General features: G+C 51.5%; 3 protein-coding genes and 1 pseudogene across 3 annotated transcripts; 2 read left to right on the forward strand and 2 right to left on the reverse strand.

The window, feature by feature from the left end:
• Window positions 1-447: 447 nt before the first annotated feature.
• LOC147972986 (uncharacterized) lies at window positions 448-2,019 on the reverse strand. Its single transcript, XM_087524525.1, has one exon. It carries the CDS (start codon window positions 2,017-2,019, stop codon window positions 448-450), a length of 1,572 nt encoding a protein of 523 aa, XP_087380651.1.
• A 1,785-nt stretch (window positions 2,020-3,804) lies between these two features.
• Window positions 3,805-5,455, reverse strand: LOC125554003 (cytochrome P450 81Q32-like). Its single transcript, XM_048717632.2, has 3 exons — window positions 4,502-5,455; window positions 4,367-4,419; window positions 3,805-4,108 (listed from the first exon to the last, which is right to left on the reverse strand). The coding sequence occupies exons 1-3, from the start codon at window positions 5,453-5,455 to the stop codon at window positions 3,805-3,807; spliced, it is 1,311 nt and encodes a 436-aa protein (XP_048573589.2).
• A 4,418-nt stretch (window positions 5,456-9,873) lies between these two features.
• On the forward strand, window positions 9,874-12,286 carry LOC147972987 (uncharacterized; annotated as a pseudogene).
• A 536-nt stretch (window positions 12,287-12,822) lies between these two features.
• On the forward strand, window positions 12,823-15,257 carry LOC125510664 (cytochrome P450 81Q32). The gene is made up of 2 exons (XM_048675908.2): window positions 12,823-13,812; window positions 14,511-15,257. Exons 1-2 carry the CDS (start codon window positions 12,892-12,894, stop codon window positions 15,123-15,125), a joined length of 1,536 nt encoding a protein of 511 aa, XP_048531865.2. The 5' UTR covers window positions 12,823-12,891; the 3' UTR covers window positions 15,126-15,257.
• Window positions 15,258-15,568: the final 311 nt, after the last annotated feature.

The raw sequence follows: 15,568 nt of genomic DNA on the forward strand, positions 1-15,568 counted from the left end.
TTGTCATAACGCTTCCGCTTACGGTCTATGAGGGTACGTGGACAACACTCTTCCCTCTCGTTGCTATGCATCACCATGATCTTGCGTGTGTGTAGGAATTTTTTTGAAATTACTGCGTTCCCTAACAATTGGTATTGTATAATCATCATGATTTAGAGTGCCCTTTTGTGATTGTATTATTAACTCCTAATTATCACCACATATTTTATCATTTTCACTTGTAACATTGCTCCCGAAGTTACAAACAATAAATATATCTGTTGATATATTTCTCTTATATAAAAATACGGCCGGGCACAACAATGTGACCCAAATACAACCACACAATGATATGCATAGAAGAGATACAACTCAACAAGTGACCTGCTCGCTTTGGCGCTGATGGTTTTAAAGAGAACATGTGGTAAAAACATGGGATTGCTTGCTATGTAACTAGGCCATTAGTCACTAGTTTTGTCCTAACACGTTGACCCAAGAGGTAAATGATCTCCGCAACTTCTCAGAGGAACACACAACCCATAGTTTGAGAAAAGCTTCGGCTACCGTCTTCCAGTTATGAATCAGCTGATCCTGCTGCACCTGACGAATCATCACAGTACTTTTAATGTTCCTACCTTGTCGTGTGGCTCTGCGCGCCCCGGATGTTCTTTCCACGCTTGTCTTCTCCACACATAGGTGCGCGCTTCCATGGTTAGACCTCCAACATACCTGGTATGTCATAGCATCGGCATTGTGTTGAAGATAATCTATCGCCTTAGGTAACAAGATCTTGTCGAGTTGGTCTGGGTGAACATTTACATGTGTGAGGGGTTGCTTCTCTCCATCGATCACCTCTATCGTGGGACGGGGAGACTTGGGGTCCTCCAAAGAGTCATGAGGCAGGAGTAGAATTCCAAGCTTCAAAGGCGAGAAATTCTCCAAAGAAGACATGTCATCATGACCAGTAACTATGGTTGACCCCGACAGGTACTCGGATAGTGAGATGGAACGCAACAAAAACACTTCGCAGACTGATTCAGGAAATATGCTTGAAAATCTAAATTTGTTCCCACCTCCATTGTTGCAGTTGCTACCACCACGACTAGAAGGCACCACGTCGTGGTCGTATCCTTGACAACATAATGGATCTGGACGGAACCATTTAGTCAAAGTTCTGTGGATATGGTCACAGTGTTGCACGTGTGCAAAGTAGGAGAAATCTTGTGTAGGGAGATGGGTGATCTCTCTGATGACAACATCGGCCGTGCACTTGAAGTGAGGCGTCACTAGTCGCAAGCACTTGACTGTAGTTCCAATTATGTCTGTACTCTCCGAAAGACGCATCATAAGCCCGAGCCTAAAATTGTTCTTGGGCACCTTGCGGTCTTCGTAGATAAAAGTTATCGTGGCCTCTAACCCACGATCATTGAAGCCAACGGAGTGTATGCGAAAGAAGTGATACTGACCTCCGGGCTGCAACACCTGGTAGGTCAATGTTTTTCCCGCGAAGATATGCCCAATAAGAGGGTCAAAGAACAGGTGATGGCGTGGTGTCCCGCCGAGCTGCACATACCTCATAAATTCACCAGCATCATCTGCGAGCCTCTCAAATCTTCGAACGGCAGCAGCGGTGACTCTGCCCGCGGAGAAATGATCATTGCCGCGCCTGATGAAAGAGGAGATGAATGTCTTGGTTGTGTGAGCAACCCGTCTAGAAAATGAGGATTTCCTTGCCATCTGCTCCGCCTCGTCTTCCTCCCGAAAAAGTTGCCTGCATCTGCGCGCTGCATCGTCGCAGTCCTGGGCAGAGTGCTTCACCTTCTTTCGCCAATGGAGCACCGACGTGTCGGTGATCTGCCACTTGTCGGACGTCTGGAGCGCGGCCTCCATTTTGATGCGCGCCATCTCCAGCCTCTCTATGCCACCATCTCCTGATGACTCCCCATCTGTTTTGTCCTCGATTTTGCTGGTGGGGGCTATACCAGAAATAATCCGGTTAACTGCTTCTGCAACAATGGCAGACTTCACCATCTCAGCCATGGATTGTGATACGTGAGTAGTGTGTTTAGTAAGAGACTAGCTGCGATACTCAAGAAAAGAAATGGACTAGCCCTGCTGCTCTCCATGGACACCTCTCACTTCTGTTGCTTTTATTACTACAAACTTGCTTTCGTTGGTTGTGATGAATCAAGTGAGTGACGGAGATACCTAAGCCTGCTGTGGCAAGCAAAATATCTTACAACAACCAGCCACACGAAGAATTTGCATATTCGTGAAGAACAAGGGGGTAGGGATCGATAGAGCCGGCTGTTTTTTTACCTTACTTGACATAATCAAGTATCTGGGACACATCATGCATGACATGGGAGTATGGAACACCGTATGCATGACATATCGGTGAAAAACATTGATTACTAGCAGGCAGAAGGCGTGGCGACTCCTAATGGGAAGACTGCATGGTTTCGCATCAGATAAGACAAACAAAACAAATTAGATCTATCTGCGTATATTATGGTGAATGGCTGCAGTACACTGCATATGGTTGATCCGGTGAGAAGTATGATTTACTCAACATTGGGCCTGATGATTTACAAGCGACCTTCTTTTTTTATGTAGAAAATCGAACTACGAGTGAACTTGCGTTTTATTTTTTCATGTGAGCTATGTTTTTTTTAATGCACATTTGTAGTTGCTATCATTGTTTTGGACTTTTCGGTTTAGCCAACGTTGAGATGTCTCTACTGTCTCTATTCAATGTTGTTTTCATCTCATATTATCTTGCTAATATATTGTCAAGGTGATAAATTAACAGAACAAAAATCACACTCATGTAATGTACCTCACAAGGATCCTTGTGTTAAACCATTTTGGAGTGACTCCAAAATGATCCAGACCTCCACAAATATGTTTGCATCATGAAAATTGACACCAAGAAGAAACTAAGCAATGTATGTTGTCAAAACAAATAAAAAATCCTCACAAAAAAATCAGAATTGTTTTGATTTTCTTTTTATTTATTTCGGTTTTGCTATATCCTAGGTGCCTGAAAATTTGCTTTGCGCCAGTCACTTTTTTCTAGTTAATCCCAAGCTTTTTGGAAAAAATCATAGCCCCACTATCCATCTTAGCGGGAAGCCATGGTCTCACTAAGAGGGAGTCACAGCCCCATTATCTATCTTAGCGGTGGGGGTGCAGGGGATCGCCGAGGGTTTTCTCCGGTGGTGCAGGGCTTAGAGGGTGGCCCAGGCAATGGCCAGCAACAACGGTGGGGAGAGGTTGAGGGGAGGGAGGACAACGAGGCGGTGCGCGACGGGTGGAGGTAGGTGGATGGAGCAGGGTATGTTGCAGGAAAGAGAAACTGCTCTCGGGACGAAGAAGAGGGGGGGGAGAGAAGATGGACAGTGAGGGTATTGGATATTGATCCGATGATCAAGAAGAAAAGTGGCCAATGAAAACTTTTCTCTAGGCACCTATTAAATAGACTGTCCCTATTTATTTTCAATTTTACTGTTTACAAAGGAGCAATGAGAGCATTCAGATCACTAGAAGGGCACATCCGCGTCACTACGTATCTTTTACTTCATCCATCACAAAATAAGTATCTTAACTTTGTATTGTTAATTTTACTGTAAAGTTGTAATACTAAAGTTGAAATACACTTATTTTAGGACAGAGGGAGTACTGTACAGCAGTTGTACATAACACCTGCACGAACAGGCTAGCATGGAAAGCAAGAGCTTAATGCTTGTCAGAGCAAGGCTCAATATAAATCCGTGGCGCGGTACAATTTACCTCCACGACGCGCGCCTCCCCAGTCCCCACCGGTCACAGCCCCCGCAGGACATCGGCCATGGCTGCCCGCGGTCGGCACATCGCCTGCAGCGGCACCGCCTTGGGGAGCGTCAGCCCACCTCCTTCACCCATGTCAACCTCATCATCACCAACCCTGTCCCAATGGAAGCACTGCACCAGCGTGCCCAGAACCAGGCCCAGCATCCGCAGCGCTAGGGCCTCGCCGGGGCACTTGCGCCGCCCCATCCCGAACGGCATCATGAACAGACCCTCGGCCTTCCCGTCCTCGAACCGCTCTGGCCTGAACTCCAACGGGTGCTCCCACGCCGACGGGTCCCTGTGGATGGCGTACGCGTTCACGAGCAGCGTCGTGCCGCTCGGGACGTGGTAGCCCGCCACCGTGCAGTCCGCCGAGGACTCGTGCGGGATCATCGCCGGGACGGGCGGGTACAGCCGGAGGGTCTCGCTGATGACGCAGTGGAGGTAGTCGAGGTGCGGCAGGTCGTCGGCGCGGAGCAGGCGGGTGGTTCCGACGGTTGCGTCCATCTCGGCCTGCGCTTTTGCTAGGGCGTTCGGGTGGTTGAGCAGCAGCGACATCGCCCACTCCGCCGTCGTCGCCGTTGTCTCTGTCCCCGCGCTGAACATGGTCTGCCATGGAAAGGAAGACACGAAGAATGATCAGTCAAATCACTGAGGTTGGTAGCACTGAGACTGAGATGGGAGCGCTTACCATGCACAGAGCCATGGTCACCTTGTCCGTGTAGATATCCGGCTCTGTCTTTTGCAAATCGAGCAGCACGGCAATCATGCTCTTCTTCTCCCCCTCGCCGACGCCGTCGTCCAGCCTCCGCCGCTCGGCGTCGATGAGCCGCCGCAGGAACGCGTCCCTCCTGCTCACCGCAGCCACGATCTTGTTCCTCACGCCGAACACATCGAACCACCGTAGCACCGGCAGGAAGTCCCACATGTTGGCCCCGCCTAGCAGTGGAACGATCTCGTCCAGCGACTCCTTGAACTCCTGTGCCTCCGGCGACATGTCCGTATCCTCGGCCCCCTCGGCGCGGGACGTCTTCGTCTGCGCGACGGTCTCCATCAAGGCGCTAAGGGACACCTCAAACAGGCTCCGCTTGAGCTCCACCAGCGCGGTGCCGCCGGGGTCGGCCGCGGCGGCATGTGCCAGGCAGCGCGCCATCGCGCGCACCTCGCTGGCGATGTCCGCGGTCATGCAGCCCACCCGGTGCGCGGAGAGGAGCTGCACCGTGGCAACGCGGCGGAGGTTGCGCCAGTAGGGGCCGTAGCGGGATGTCGGGAGCGTGGTGCAGCCGAAGCACACCAGCTGCAGGGAAGGGAACCGCGGGCGGTCGGCGAAGGTCACGTCGTGGTCCGTGAAGCACTCCCTGGCGCCCGCAGCCGATGACACGACCACGGCGGGGCGCGAGCCGAGGCGCAGGGAGAAGACCGGGCCGTGGCGCGCGGCGAGGCGGGAGAGCGCGGCGTGGAACGGCCTTTTGAGGAGGTGGAGGTGGCCGAGGAAGGGGATGGCGACGGGGCTCGGCGGAAGCTGCGTGCTCTTGGTTTTACCATCGTTCTTGCGGCCGCGGAGGAGTGGGTGGCGTAGACGGAGTAGTGAGGTGATGAAGATGAAAAGGGCGGCCGCGCCGGCGAGGGCGGTGACAGTGTCCATGCCGTTGGAACTTGAAGGAGCAGAGCTGGTTTCCCGGTCGATTCAGTGGCTTGTTTGCGCGGTATTCTATAAGGTCCTCGATATGATTTGGCTCGTAAGTTTTGGATACGAAGCCAATGGCCGAACTGGGAGTGCCATATGCAAGATCCAAGGTTCGAGTTCAGAAAATATAAGCACCATTTGGCCTGACGATGGCAAAGCCATCCAACCCGTATGCCAATACGTCATGGACATATCAATTTACGTCAAGGACAAATGAGGAGAAACTTTGAGACTGGAACTATGCGCTTGGGATCATCGCAGCATCTCCAGCAAACCAATATCTTCAGTCCAAATTTCAGTTTCTTTGGACCTCATGATCCTAGGATCCTCGCCATGTATTTGCTCTTTCCATTGCTTCCTGCTTAATACTTACTCGGATTCTTTTTAGCTTATAGAAAAGAGTATCAACATTCACAATATCAAATCAATATTTTTAGAATTATTAATTATGAAATGTAGTTTTATAGTATATATAGTTAGTATTGTGAATGTTTATATTTTTTTAATGTAAATTTGGTCAAACTTGGTTGAGTTTGACTTGACAGAAATCTAATATGCGAAGTAAAAAGGACCGGAGGGAGTATATGAATGCCAGCAGCGCTGGATCTTTCAAAAAAAATTAAGGACATGCGGTTACTGCAGGGCTGGTCTTAATAATAGAGGGGTTCTTCAGTTTTTTTTAGACAAGGTTCTTCAGCTGTCAGTTTTGTGGATTTCGATGTCGACCAGATGGTTGTGGCCTGACTGGCCTCCAAAATCAAATAGAGCTTTTCTAGACAAAAAATATGACTTAGAGCTACATTTTTTTTCTAAAATAGAGCTACATTTTTTTAGATGACAAAATAGAGCTTTTTTTTGGGTGGGGGGGGGGGGGGGGGGGGGTTGATAAAATAGAGCTACATTTTTTTTGAGACAAATAAAATAGAGCTACATGGGAGTGCTCCACCTACTCGCAAAAGCTATTTGCTTGGATCGGCCCAGTAATAAACGAACGGGAGGCAGTTCCTACCGGTTTGTTGGGGGTTGGTATGGTTTTGTAATCTGATTTTTGGTTAGATTTTATTCTTTCTTTCTAATATTTATTTTTGTCTTCTCCTAATTTTATTTATGTTCTTCCTTTTTCTTTTTCTTTTTGCAATTTTGTTTCTTGTTCTGTTCGTCTTTTTTGTTTATTCTTCACTTTCCAATTAATTACAATATTTTTTTACAAATTATTTTGTTGTAGAATGATTTTAATTTTTAAAAAGTTTATGTTGAACTTTATGTTCTTAATTTTTCTTTCCGTAATTTTTTTTCTTTCATTTTTTTGTTTATTTTTCACATTCCAGTTTCATTACATGATTTTTTTAAAAAAATGTTGTAAAATGATTTGAATTTTTATAAAAAATGTTGAACTTTATGTTCTTACTTTTTCTTTTTCTTTTCGTAATTTTGTTTCTTGTTCTTTTCATTTTTCTTGTTTATTTTTCACATTCCAGTTTAATTACATGATTTTTTAAAAACAAATTGTTGTAAAATGAGTTGAGTTTTTATAAAAAATATATTTAATTTTATGTTCTTCATTTTTTTGTTGTTTTGTTTCTTGTTCTTTTCATGTTTTTTTTACTTTCCAATTTAATTACATGATTTTTCTAAAAACATTTTATTGTAAAATGAGTTGAATTGTTTTTGAAAAAAATTATGTTTAATTTATTTTAGTTTCTTCATCTCATTTTTCTTTTATTTTCCCATTTTTTTCTACTTTCCTTTTGTTCTCGTTCTTCTTGTTACCACATATCATATATACCTAAAAGAGTCAACCCTATTAATTTATTTATCATGTAAGCATGTCACTCACCACACAATTATGAATTGGTTAATGCCTGCCTCAACATGCAATCATGCATGGGAAAAAACTAACCACAACATTCAACAATGCATGAAAAAATATTTTCCATTCAATTATTCTACTTGTATTCAATAAAATATTCTATAACTATACATAATAAAATATAATAAGTCATGCATATTTTTAAATTAGGTTTTCATCTTATCAACCCAAAAATTTATTAAAATTCATCAACCAATTCCCGCATCAACTAATGGGGTATCACCTAGTTTATAAAATATGCATAGTCCTAATATAAACATAATTGTGTTATATTTCCAAAAAAATATGTTGGTGGGTAATTTCAAAGTGGAAATTGTGCATTTTATGAACGTTCATCTTGAATCTAAAAATACTGTTCATATTGTATAAAAAAATTCATCGCGTATTTCGTTAGGGTTCATCATGCATTTTAAAAATTGTTCAACATGTATTTAGAAAATCTTTAGGGCGTATTAAATATGTTCATCCTATGTTTTAAATTTTTCTTCATCTATTTTTTCTATGAAAACTTGTTTTTTTCAAAAGGAATATTTGTATTTATCATCTTGTATTTAAAAATCTTGTCCACCATGGATAAGAAATGTTCATTGTGTTTTTTCTAAAGGTTCACTATACATTGCTTAAATACAAGATACGCACGTTGGCGTGCTCAATATCCCAAATAACTCCAGGTGTTTTGGAATCCTTATTCCGGCTACTCATTGAGGAGGGTGAGATCCTTTGCGGCGGCCTCCAGCACGTCACGGCGATCTCACTGCTCCTCGGCGATGAAGGCATAGAGACGGACATGTGGTGGCTTTTGGTTCGTCCTTGCTTGAACAGAGATTAGAGACAGGCACGTGGTGACTTTTGGTTCATCATGTGAATTTTCGGACTCCTGCAAAGTCTTCGCCGATGTGAAGGAGTGCTCGATGATGTGGCGGTGCATCTTGTATCCGCCCTAGATATGGATTGGGTCTGGGAGTGTCGGTCAACCTTAAAGTTTGGGCTAGATTGTGCGGTCCGGTTTAGTTACAATTTTCTGTCCAAGCAGCCTGATATAGGGCTCTGGTTGTAGATGCTCTAAGAGCACTTACAAGCGAACCCCAATACCCGCGTGAAACGTCCGTGCGGGCTACCTGGTCAGTACTCGGACGAAAAAACGTCACCCAACCGGGCGCCTCGTATTCGGCACAAACGCCCGGACTGCCGGCAACCCCAACATCCAGCCCATATCTGGGGCAGATGGGGATGCCCGAACACGAGTGCCACATCGGATCCGGCCCACTATGGCCTACCCGAACCCACATAAATTGGACCCTATTCGCACTCCGAACAAAACCCTAGTCGCATTCCACACTCCACTCCACTCTCCACTTCGCATAAGCTCCCGTCCGACGATCTCCCACCGTCTCGTGCATGGCGGGCAGTGGATCCGAGTTCTACACATCCATATCCATTAGGCAGGAGCTCGTCCCACGCGGTCCCGATGAGGAGATGGGCGTCCGCCTGCCGCAACGCCGCTCTCGGGATGAGGCAGCTCGATGGCAGTAGTCGGAATCCTTCTGTCGAAAATCGTTGCGTCCACCCAAATGGCACTAGATCCAGCGCGAGGTGTGCCGCCCTGCCTCACCGGAGGCGGTGCGGTCAGTCTGGCGTCCCAACGCGCTGGTGGATGCGCAACCGCTGCGTTGGCGCATCGAGGCGGAGGTGAACGCATGGATGTCGTCCAATGTAAGTATGGCTTGGCGTGCCCGTCGTGCGAGGCAGTGGGTGCGTGAGGCAACAGCGGCCCTCGCGGCGGACGTTGTCGAGGTGGAGTTGCACTTTTCGGCGCCGCGTATGATGGTCGGCCACCTCAAGCGCCGCAACCACCACGGACATGGACTTGACGGAGCCGGACGAGCCCTTGCAGTGGATGTTGCCGATGCGGGCGTTGAAAATGAGGTTCGCTGTGAAATTGTTTTTTTGTGATGTCTCAATGCGTCCGCGAGCATTTGATGCCCGAAGTTCGGTACTTCTGGTTGTAGAGTGTCAGCGACGGTCGGCGTGGAACGGCCTTATGGATAAACCTGCTTAACTCTTGGTGGTCCTTTTGCGCCAGGAGACCAGAGCACACACTAGCGATGGCGTGTCTAGGCCGCAGCGGTGACGGTGACGCTGCCGGCAGAAATCGTCGTAGACAACATATGCCGGCAGGTAAGAGCATCTCCAGTCGCGCCTTCAACATGTCCTCCTTAAGTGTTTTTGCCGTGTTGGCACCTAAAAAACGGCCCAGTCGCGTCCCCAGAAACCCGTTTTTCGCCGGTTCGGGTCGAAACTGGTGCCGGCGGACCCAGGCCGAACCCGGCTTCCTGGGGGGAGCCTGGGGCGCCGGCACAAACGAAAAGAGCGCGTGGATCCGCTCTGTCGGCGAGGCGAGCGTCTCTTCCCGCCGTTTCTTCCCGCTTTTTCCTCACTTCCCTCCCGCACACTTCCTTTCTCCCGCCAATCTCCCTCCCGCTCGCCTCCCTCCCAGCCGGCTGCCATGCCACCGAAGAAGCACGTCCCCCCTCCCCCTCCCCCCGCGCGCGGCGGCAACCGCGACCGCCTCCGTCGCCCAGCCGAAGCAGAGGAAGCCGAGGGCGTCGTCGATCAAGCCATCGGGCATGTCAAACGCCGAGTGGAGGGCGAAAATTCAGCGGCGGGAGGCTGTCATCACCGACGGTGGAACAGGGCCATCGCCAAGAAGGCCCGCGACAACGCGGCGCGTGCGGTTGCGGCTGCCTCGGCGGACCAAGCGAGGCCGAGGCGACTCGCGCGGGGATGATGAATCCACCCGGAAGCCACGCCCAGTACGCGCCCTGGGGCTAGCAAGGCTTCGGCTCTCCGCAGCCATGGGGATCGCCCTCCCCGGGCTACGCCGACGGGGACGCGCACGGTGGGTTCAACCCAAACGTCACCTTCCCCATGGATACCCGGCCCAGCACACGCCCTCTCCCGCCTTCGCCGGCGTGCAGTACCCTTCATACAACTACTCGCTGCCCGCCTACGCTTCCTCCCCGACGCCCCCGCTACGTCGTGGCCCGCTGCCCTTCTCGCACCTCGGCGACACCGACGAGACCGAGGCCGACATGGACGACATCATCGCGGCAGGTTTGGCCGCGGCCGCCGCGTCTCCCGGGTTCGTCACCCAGGACGAGGTGGTGGATCTCAGCGGTGGCATGGACAGCGAGCTCGGCTACGTCTACGGCGAGGACGAGCAGGAGGAGGAGGAGCCGACGCCTGCGACGGCAAAAGGGCGCAAGAAGAAGAAGCGGGCGGCCAGGACAGGCGAGCCGCGCATCAAGTGGGCGTCTAAGGAGGAGGAATGCCTCGCCGAAGCAGGAAAGTCGTCTGCCTCGACCCGACGACCGGCACGAACCAGAGCATCGACACGTACTGGGACCGCATCAAGGCCGAGTTCGACGAGCGCAAACTCGTCGACCCCTACTTCAAAGGCGTCTACATGCAGCGCGGCTCCAAGGCGATGGCGAACCATTGGGGCCGTATCCAGGGGGCGTGCAACAAATGGCATGGGGTCGTCGAAGAGGCCGCGGCTCGCCCGGAGAGCGGCGCCAGCGTCGAGGATCAGGTATGCCACGTCGGTCTCCCGCCTCTCTTCGCCGTGTACGCGCGCCAACTGTTTGTTCCTTCGCGCAGTTGCTGCGCATGTTCATCCTGTACCAGCAGAGCAACAGCGACGCCGAATTCAAGTACCTCCACGTCTACAAGCGCATTGACAAGTGCGAGAAGTGGGCGGAAGTCCGGCGCACCCTCGGCAAGGCCAAGGAGACCTACAAGCCGGACGCGCCGACTCCTGGCGCATCGGAAGGGCGGCCGGACGGCAACAAAGTTGCCAAGAAGGGGAAATACGCCGACGCGGCCACCGCTCGAGTGCAGGAGTCCATCGAGCACTGTCTCGCCGATGCGCAGGCCCGGGCCGTCCTTCGTGAAGAGAAGACCGAGGCGTGGTGGTCGGCGTTGATGTCGAGAAGCGCCGTCAAGCTCGACCTGCTCCGGACGAACGTCGCCGCGAAGAAAAGAAACACCGACCTGGCTTTCCTGCTGGGTGGGGCGGACATGCTCCAGAGCACCGACGAGGCGGTCAAGGCGTGGTACTTGGCGGAGCGCGGCCTCATCCTGAACCAGCTTCCCTCAACAAGTCCGCCGACGCCGACGCCGACGCACACGCCGCCGCCGCCGCCGCCAAGCCCGCGTGACGCCTCCACGACGCCCAGCACAACCGAAGTCACGCCGACACCGCCCAGCACAGAGGCTGCTCCGACACCGCCAAGCCCGCGCACGCCAACTCTCCCGACGCCTGGGGCAGAGCTCGCCGAGTGATGCGTTGCGCACGCGAACTTCTGCCGCTCTATTTTTTTATACGCCGAACTATGGCTTGCGATCGCCCGACTTATGACGTCTTTTGTGAGCGGGAACGACCAAGTTCAATTTTTTCGCGTCCTGGAGGCGACGCCTGGGGGCGTGACTGGGAGTTAGGTCGCCTTCAGGGACCGAACTAGCGCTGGTTCATCTCCAGACGCTCTTTTTTAACGTTTGGGGGACGAACGGCTTGAGATGCTCTAACTCGGTCAGCATCGGGGATTGGCTTTCCGTTGCACTGCGTCCTGGCTGAAACAATTAACTCGGTCAGCTGTGTAGACTAATAGCCAGAGATTGAGTCCCACCTCGGCACGTTTTTTTGGCCTCTGTGTGGGTCTCGTTTTTGGTTGGCTGGCTATGCATGAGAAAAGCTGTTCATGCAGGACCGTGACGAGCCCAGTTAGGCCTGTGTAATGATAGCATATGGATGTAGATGCTCCGTGATAAAAAAAATAGTTTGAGACATATGTGTTAATTTTTTCTTCCCAATGCAGGATATTACTGGTGAGCCTCATAGAAAAAAAAATAAAAAGTAGACTCTCATTACGTATCCATCCCTACTCTCTACTCTACTTCAACTTTATTAGCTTCATGTATTGGATCATAATTTTTTTTTCCAAACACCTCCTTCCTGTAGAGGATCCGGCTGCTCCATCCGAATCATCACCTTGGGCCATGCATTGTACATGACCACTTGTATACTCTGCAAGTAAACGAAGCCGCTCACAAAGTCAGTGAATGGACAACTACGTCAGAGCTTTTCCCTATTTTAATTCATCAGAGCTTCTTGTTTCGGAAGGAAAGGTCGCAAGATACAGAACCCCAATTCGAGTTGGCCTTTTGCATTCGGAAGGAAGGGGTCCGGATCCAAGCTCCGCGCGGGGAGCAAGACATGCCCACCTCCCACGCAGTACGAACCAAATAATCAATAACTCTGTCAGACTGTCATGGGCGCTAACCTCCATCGCCATGGACGTCAGGCATGGCGTATTACGCAGCTTAAGCTGCACCGCAAGGCAAGCCAAGCCAAGCCATGGGGACCCGGCCCGGCGCGTGATACAGTATATAGGCCCGCCATGCATCAAGACAGACACATCATCAGAGCATCCATCACTTCCCCACAGACCACGGACGGTCAGCCATGGATAAGGCATACATTGCCGTCCTCTCCTTCGCCTTCCTCTTCCTGCTCCACTACATTCTGGGCAAGAAGAGCGATGGCAGCAAGGGCGCCGCGCACCTCCCGCCGAGCCCCCCGGCCGTCCCGTTCCTCGGCCACCTCCACCTCGTGGAGAAGCCGCTGCACGCCGCGCTGTGCCGCCTCGGGGAGCGCTACGGCTCGGTCTTCTCGCTGCGGCTCGGCGCGCGCAACGCCGTGGTGGTCTCCTCGCCGGCGTGCGCCAGGGAGTGCTTCACGGACCACGACGTGGCCTTCGCCAACCGGCCCCAGTTCCCCTCGCAGATGCTCGTGTCCTACGGCGGCACCTCGCTCGTCAGCTCCAGCTACGGCCCGCACTGGCGCAACCTCCGCCGCGTCGCCGCCGTGCGGCTGCTCTCCGCGCACCGCGTCGCCGGCATGTCCGGCGTCATCGCCGCCGAGGTGCGCGCCATGGCGCGCCGCCTGTGCCGCGCCGCCGCGGCGTGCCCCGCCCGGGTGGAGCTCAAGCGGAGCCTGTTCGAGCTCTCCCTCAGCGTGCTCATGGAGACCATCGCGCGGACCAAGGGGACCCGGTCGGAGGCGGACGGCGACACGGACATGTCCCTGGAGGCGCAGGAGTTCAAGCAGGTGGTGGACGAGATCATCCCGCTCATCGGCGCCGCCAACGTGTGGGACTACCTGCCGGTGATGCGGTGGTTGGACGTGTCCGGCGTGAGGAGCCGGATCCTGGCCACGGTGAGCAGGAGGGACGCCTTCCTCCATCGGCTCATCGACGCCGAGCGGCGGAGGATGGAGGAGGGCGGCGACGAGGGCGAGAAGAAGAGCATGATCGCCGTGCTCCTCACTCTGCAGAAGACAGAGCCGGAGCTCTACACTGATCAGATGATCATCGCTCTGTGTGCGGTAAGTCCCTCTTCCACTTTGGTTGCTTCTCACACACCCGAGTACTTCAACTGTCGGTTTCTTCATTAAGGACATTGGCAATTTGGCATCATCAGTAGATTTTTGACTCGTTTAAGTCATCAGATAGCAACAACTCGACCAGAGTCATTATGTTAGTCCAGTACTCCACTTTTTATCTATCTTATCATATATCTAATCAGATAGTGGTCACTCAACGTAGGCGAGTAACACGGCCATGTCACTTAGCTGGATGAATCCCACTTCCCACGTGTTTATTTCTAGTAATTTAATTTTGGCCTTTTCCCACTCTCCAGTACTTGACGTTAAGGCTCTCTTTGTCTTTGTAGGATTTGTGCAGTATTCTACTAAATCTTTGAATTTTTTTACTCAATAAGTCTCGAACGTTCCGAATTTAAGCATGTCATCCCGAATGTTTTTCAATAGCAACTTTAGTTGCTGCAAGGTGACAGTTTTAGTTGTTAACCCATGACAACTCTATCCCAGTTCGTTTTTTATCAGAAAATTGCCATGTTTGTCAACCTCGCCGTAACTAAGGTTGCCATGAAAAAGGTTCGGATAGTCATGCTTACAATTTGAATGTTCGGGATTTATCTATTCCAGTTTTTTTATGAATCTGCTTCCAATATTCTACGTACAAGAATATACTAAAATTCATTCTCTACAATAATTCATTGCAGAATATGTTTGTGGCCGGAACGGAGACCACCTCAAGCACGATCGAATGGGCAATGTCGCTCCTGCTGAACCATCCGGCGGCGCTCAACAAGGCCCAGGCTGAGATGGACGCGTCCATCGGGACCTCCCGCATGGTCACCGCCGATGACGTGCCCCGCCTCAGCTACCTCCAGTGCATCATCAGCGAGACGCTACGCCTGTACCCGGCGGCGCCGCTGCTGCTGCCGCACGAGTCCTCCGCCGACTGCAAGGTCGGCGGCTACGACGTGCCGAGCGGCACGATGCTGATCGTGAACGCGTACGCCATCCACAGGGACCCGGCCGTGTGGGAGGACCCGACGGCGTTCCGGCCGGAGCGGTTCGAGGACGGCAAGGGCGACGGGCTGCTGCTGATGCCGTTCGGGATGGGCCGGCGGAGGTGCCCCGGCGAGGCGCTGGCGCTGCAGACGGTCGGGGTGGTTCTCGGGACGCTGGTGCAGTGCTTCAACTGGGAACGGGTGGACGGGGTGGAGGTGGACATGACGGAGGGGGTCGGGATCACCATGCCCAAGGCCGTGGCTTTGGAGGCCGTGTGTAGGCCGCGCGCGGCCATGCACGATGTCCTTCAGAAGCTCTGAGGATGGAACTTCTTGGCATCACTTGTGTACAGTAGTTTCCAGTAGCATCGTGTCGTATGCATGGCTTGATACCGTTTTGATGTACCGAATAAACTTGTTGCGACTTCAGAGCATAATAACCTTGCCATCATCTGTGATTTCTTGCACAAGCTAGGGTCTTTGTATAGTCTATCATAATGATTATCCCTAGGGCAACTCCAATAGCACGACACATTTGATCCGCACATGTCTGGATAGAAACGCCAGCCCAATGTGCAGACGCAAATCCAGATCACGTCCGTTCGGGATCCGTCTGAGCGCATTTTTAGCCCGAACTTACCTTTGATTTGTGTCTACAAAGACATGAGATGGACACGTCACGCATCCTTTTGGTGTCCGTCTCGGGCACGCGTGGTGGTCAACCAACCAACGTTGCGGTCGTGACCCGCACGGCAACCACTGGA

This window comes from Triticum urartu, chromosome 5A, assembly GCF_056163025.1.
Source record: "Triticum urartu cultivar PI428250 chromosome 5A, HENAU_Tu73, whole genome shotgun sequence".
Classification (NCBI taxonomy): Eukaryota; Viridiplantae; Streptophyta; class Magnoliopsida; order Poales; family Poaceae; genus Triticum; species Triticum urartu.

Coding starts and splice junctions, on each gene's coding strand:
- LOC125510664 (XM_048675908.2), top strand. CDS start 12,892: ATGGATAAGGCATACATTGCCGTCCTCTCCTTCGCCTTCCTCTTCCTG. Junction 13,813..14,510: donor TGATCATCGCTCTGTGTGCG/GTAAGTCCCTCT, acceptor AATTCATTGCAG/AATATGTTTGTGGCCGGAAC.
- LOC147972986 (XM_087524525.1), bottom strand. CDS start 2,019: ATGGCTGAGATGGTGAAGTCTGCCATTGTTGCAGAAGCAGTTAACCGG.
- LOC125554003 (XM_048717632.2), bottom strand. CDS start 5,455: ATGGACACTGTCACCGCCCTCGCCGGCGCGGCCGCCCTTTTCATCTTC. Junction 4,420..4,501: donor TGACCATGGCTCTGTGCATG/GTAAGCGCTCCC, acceptor TTTCCATGGCAG/ACCATGTTCAGCGCGGGGAC. Junction 4,109..4,366: donor ACGACGGCGGAGTGGGCGAT/GTCGCTGCTGCT, acceptor CGCCATCCACAG/GGACCCGTCGGCGTGGGAGC.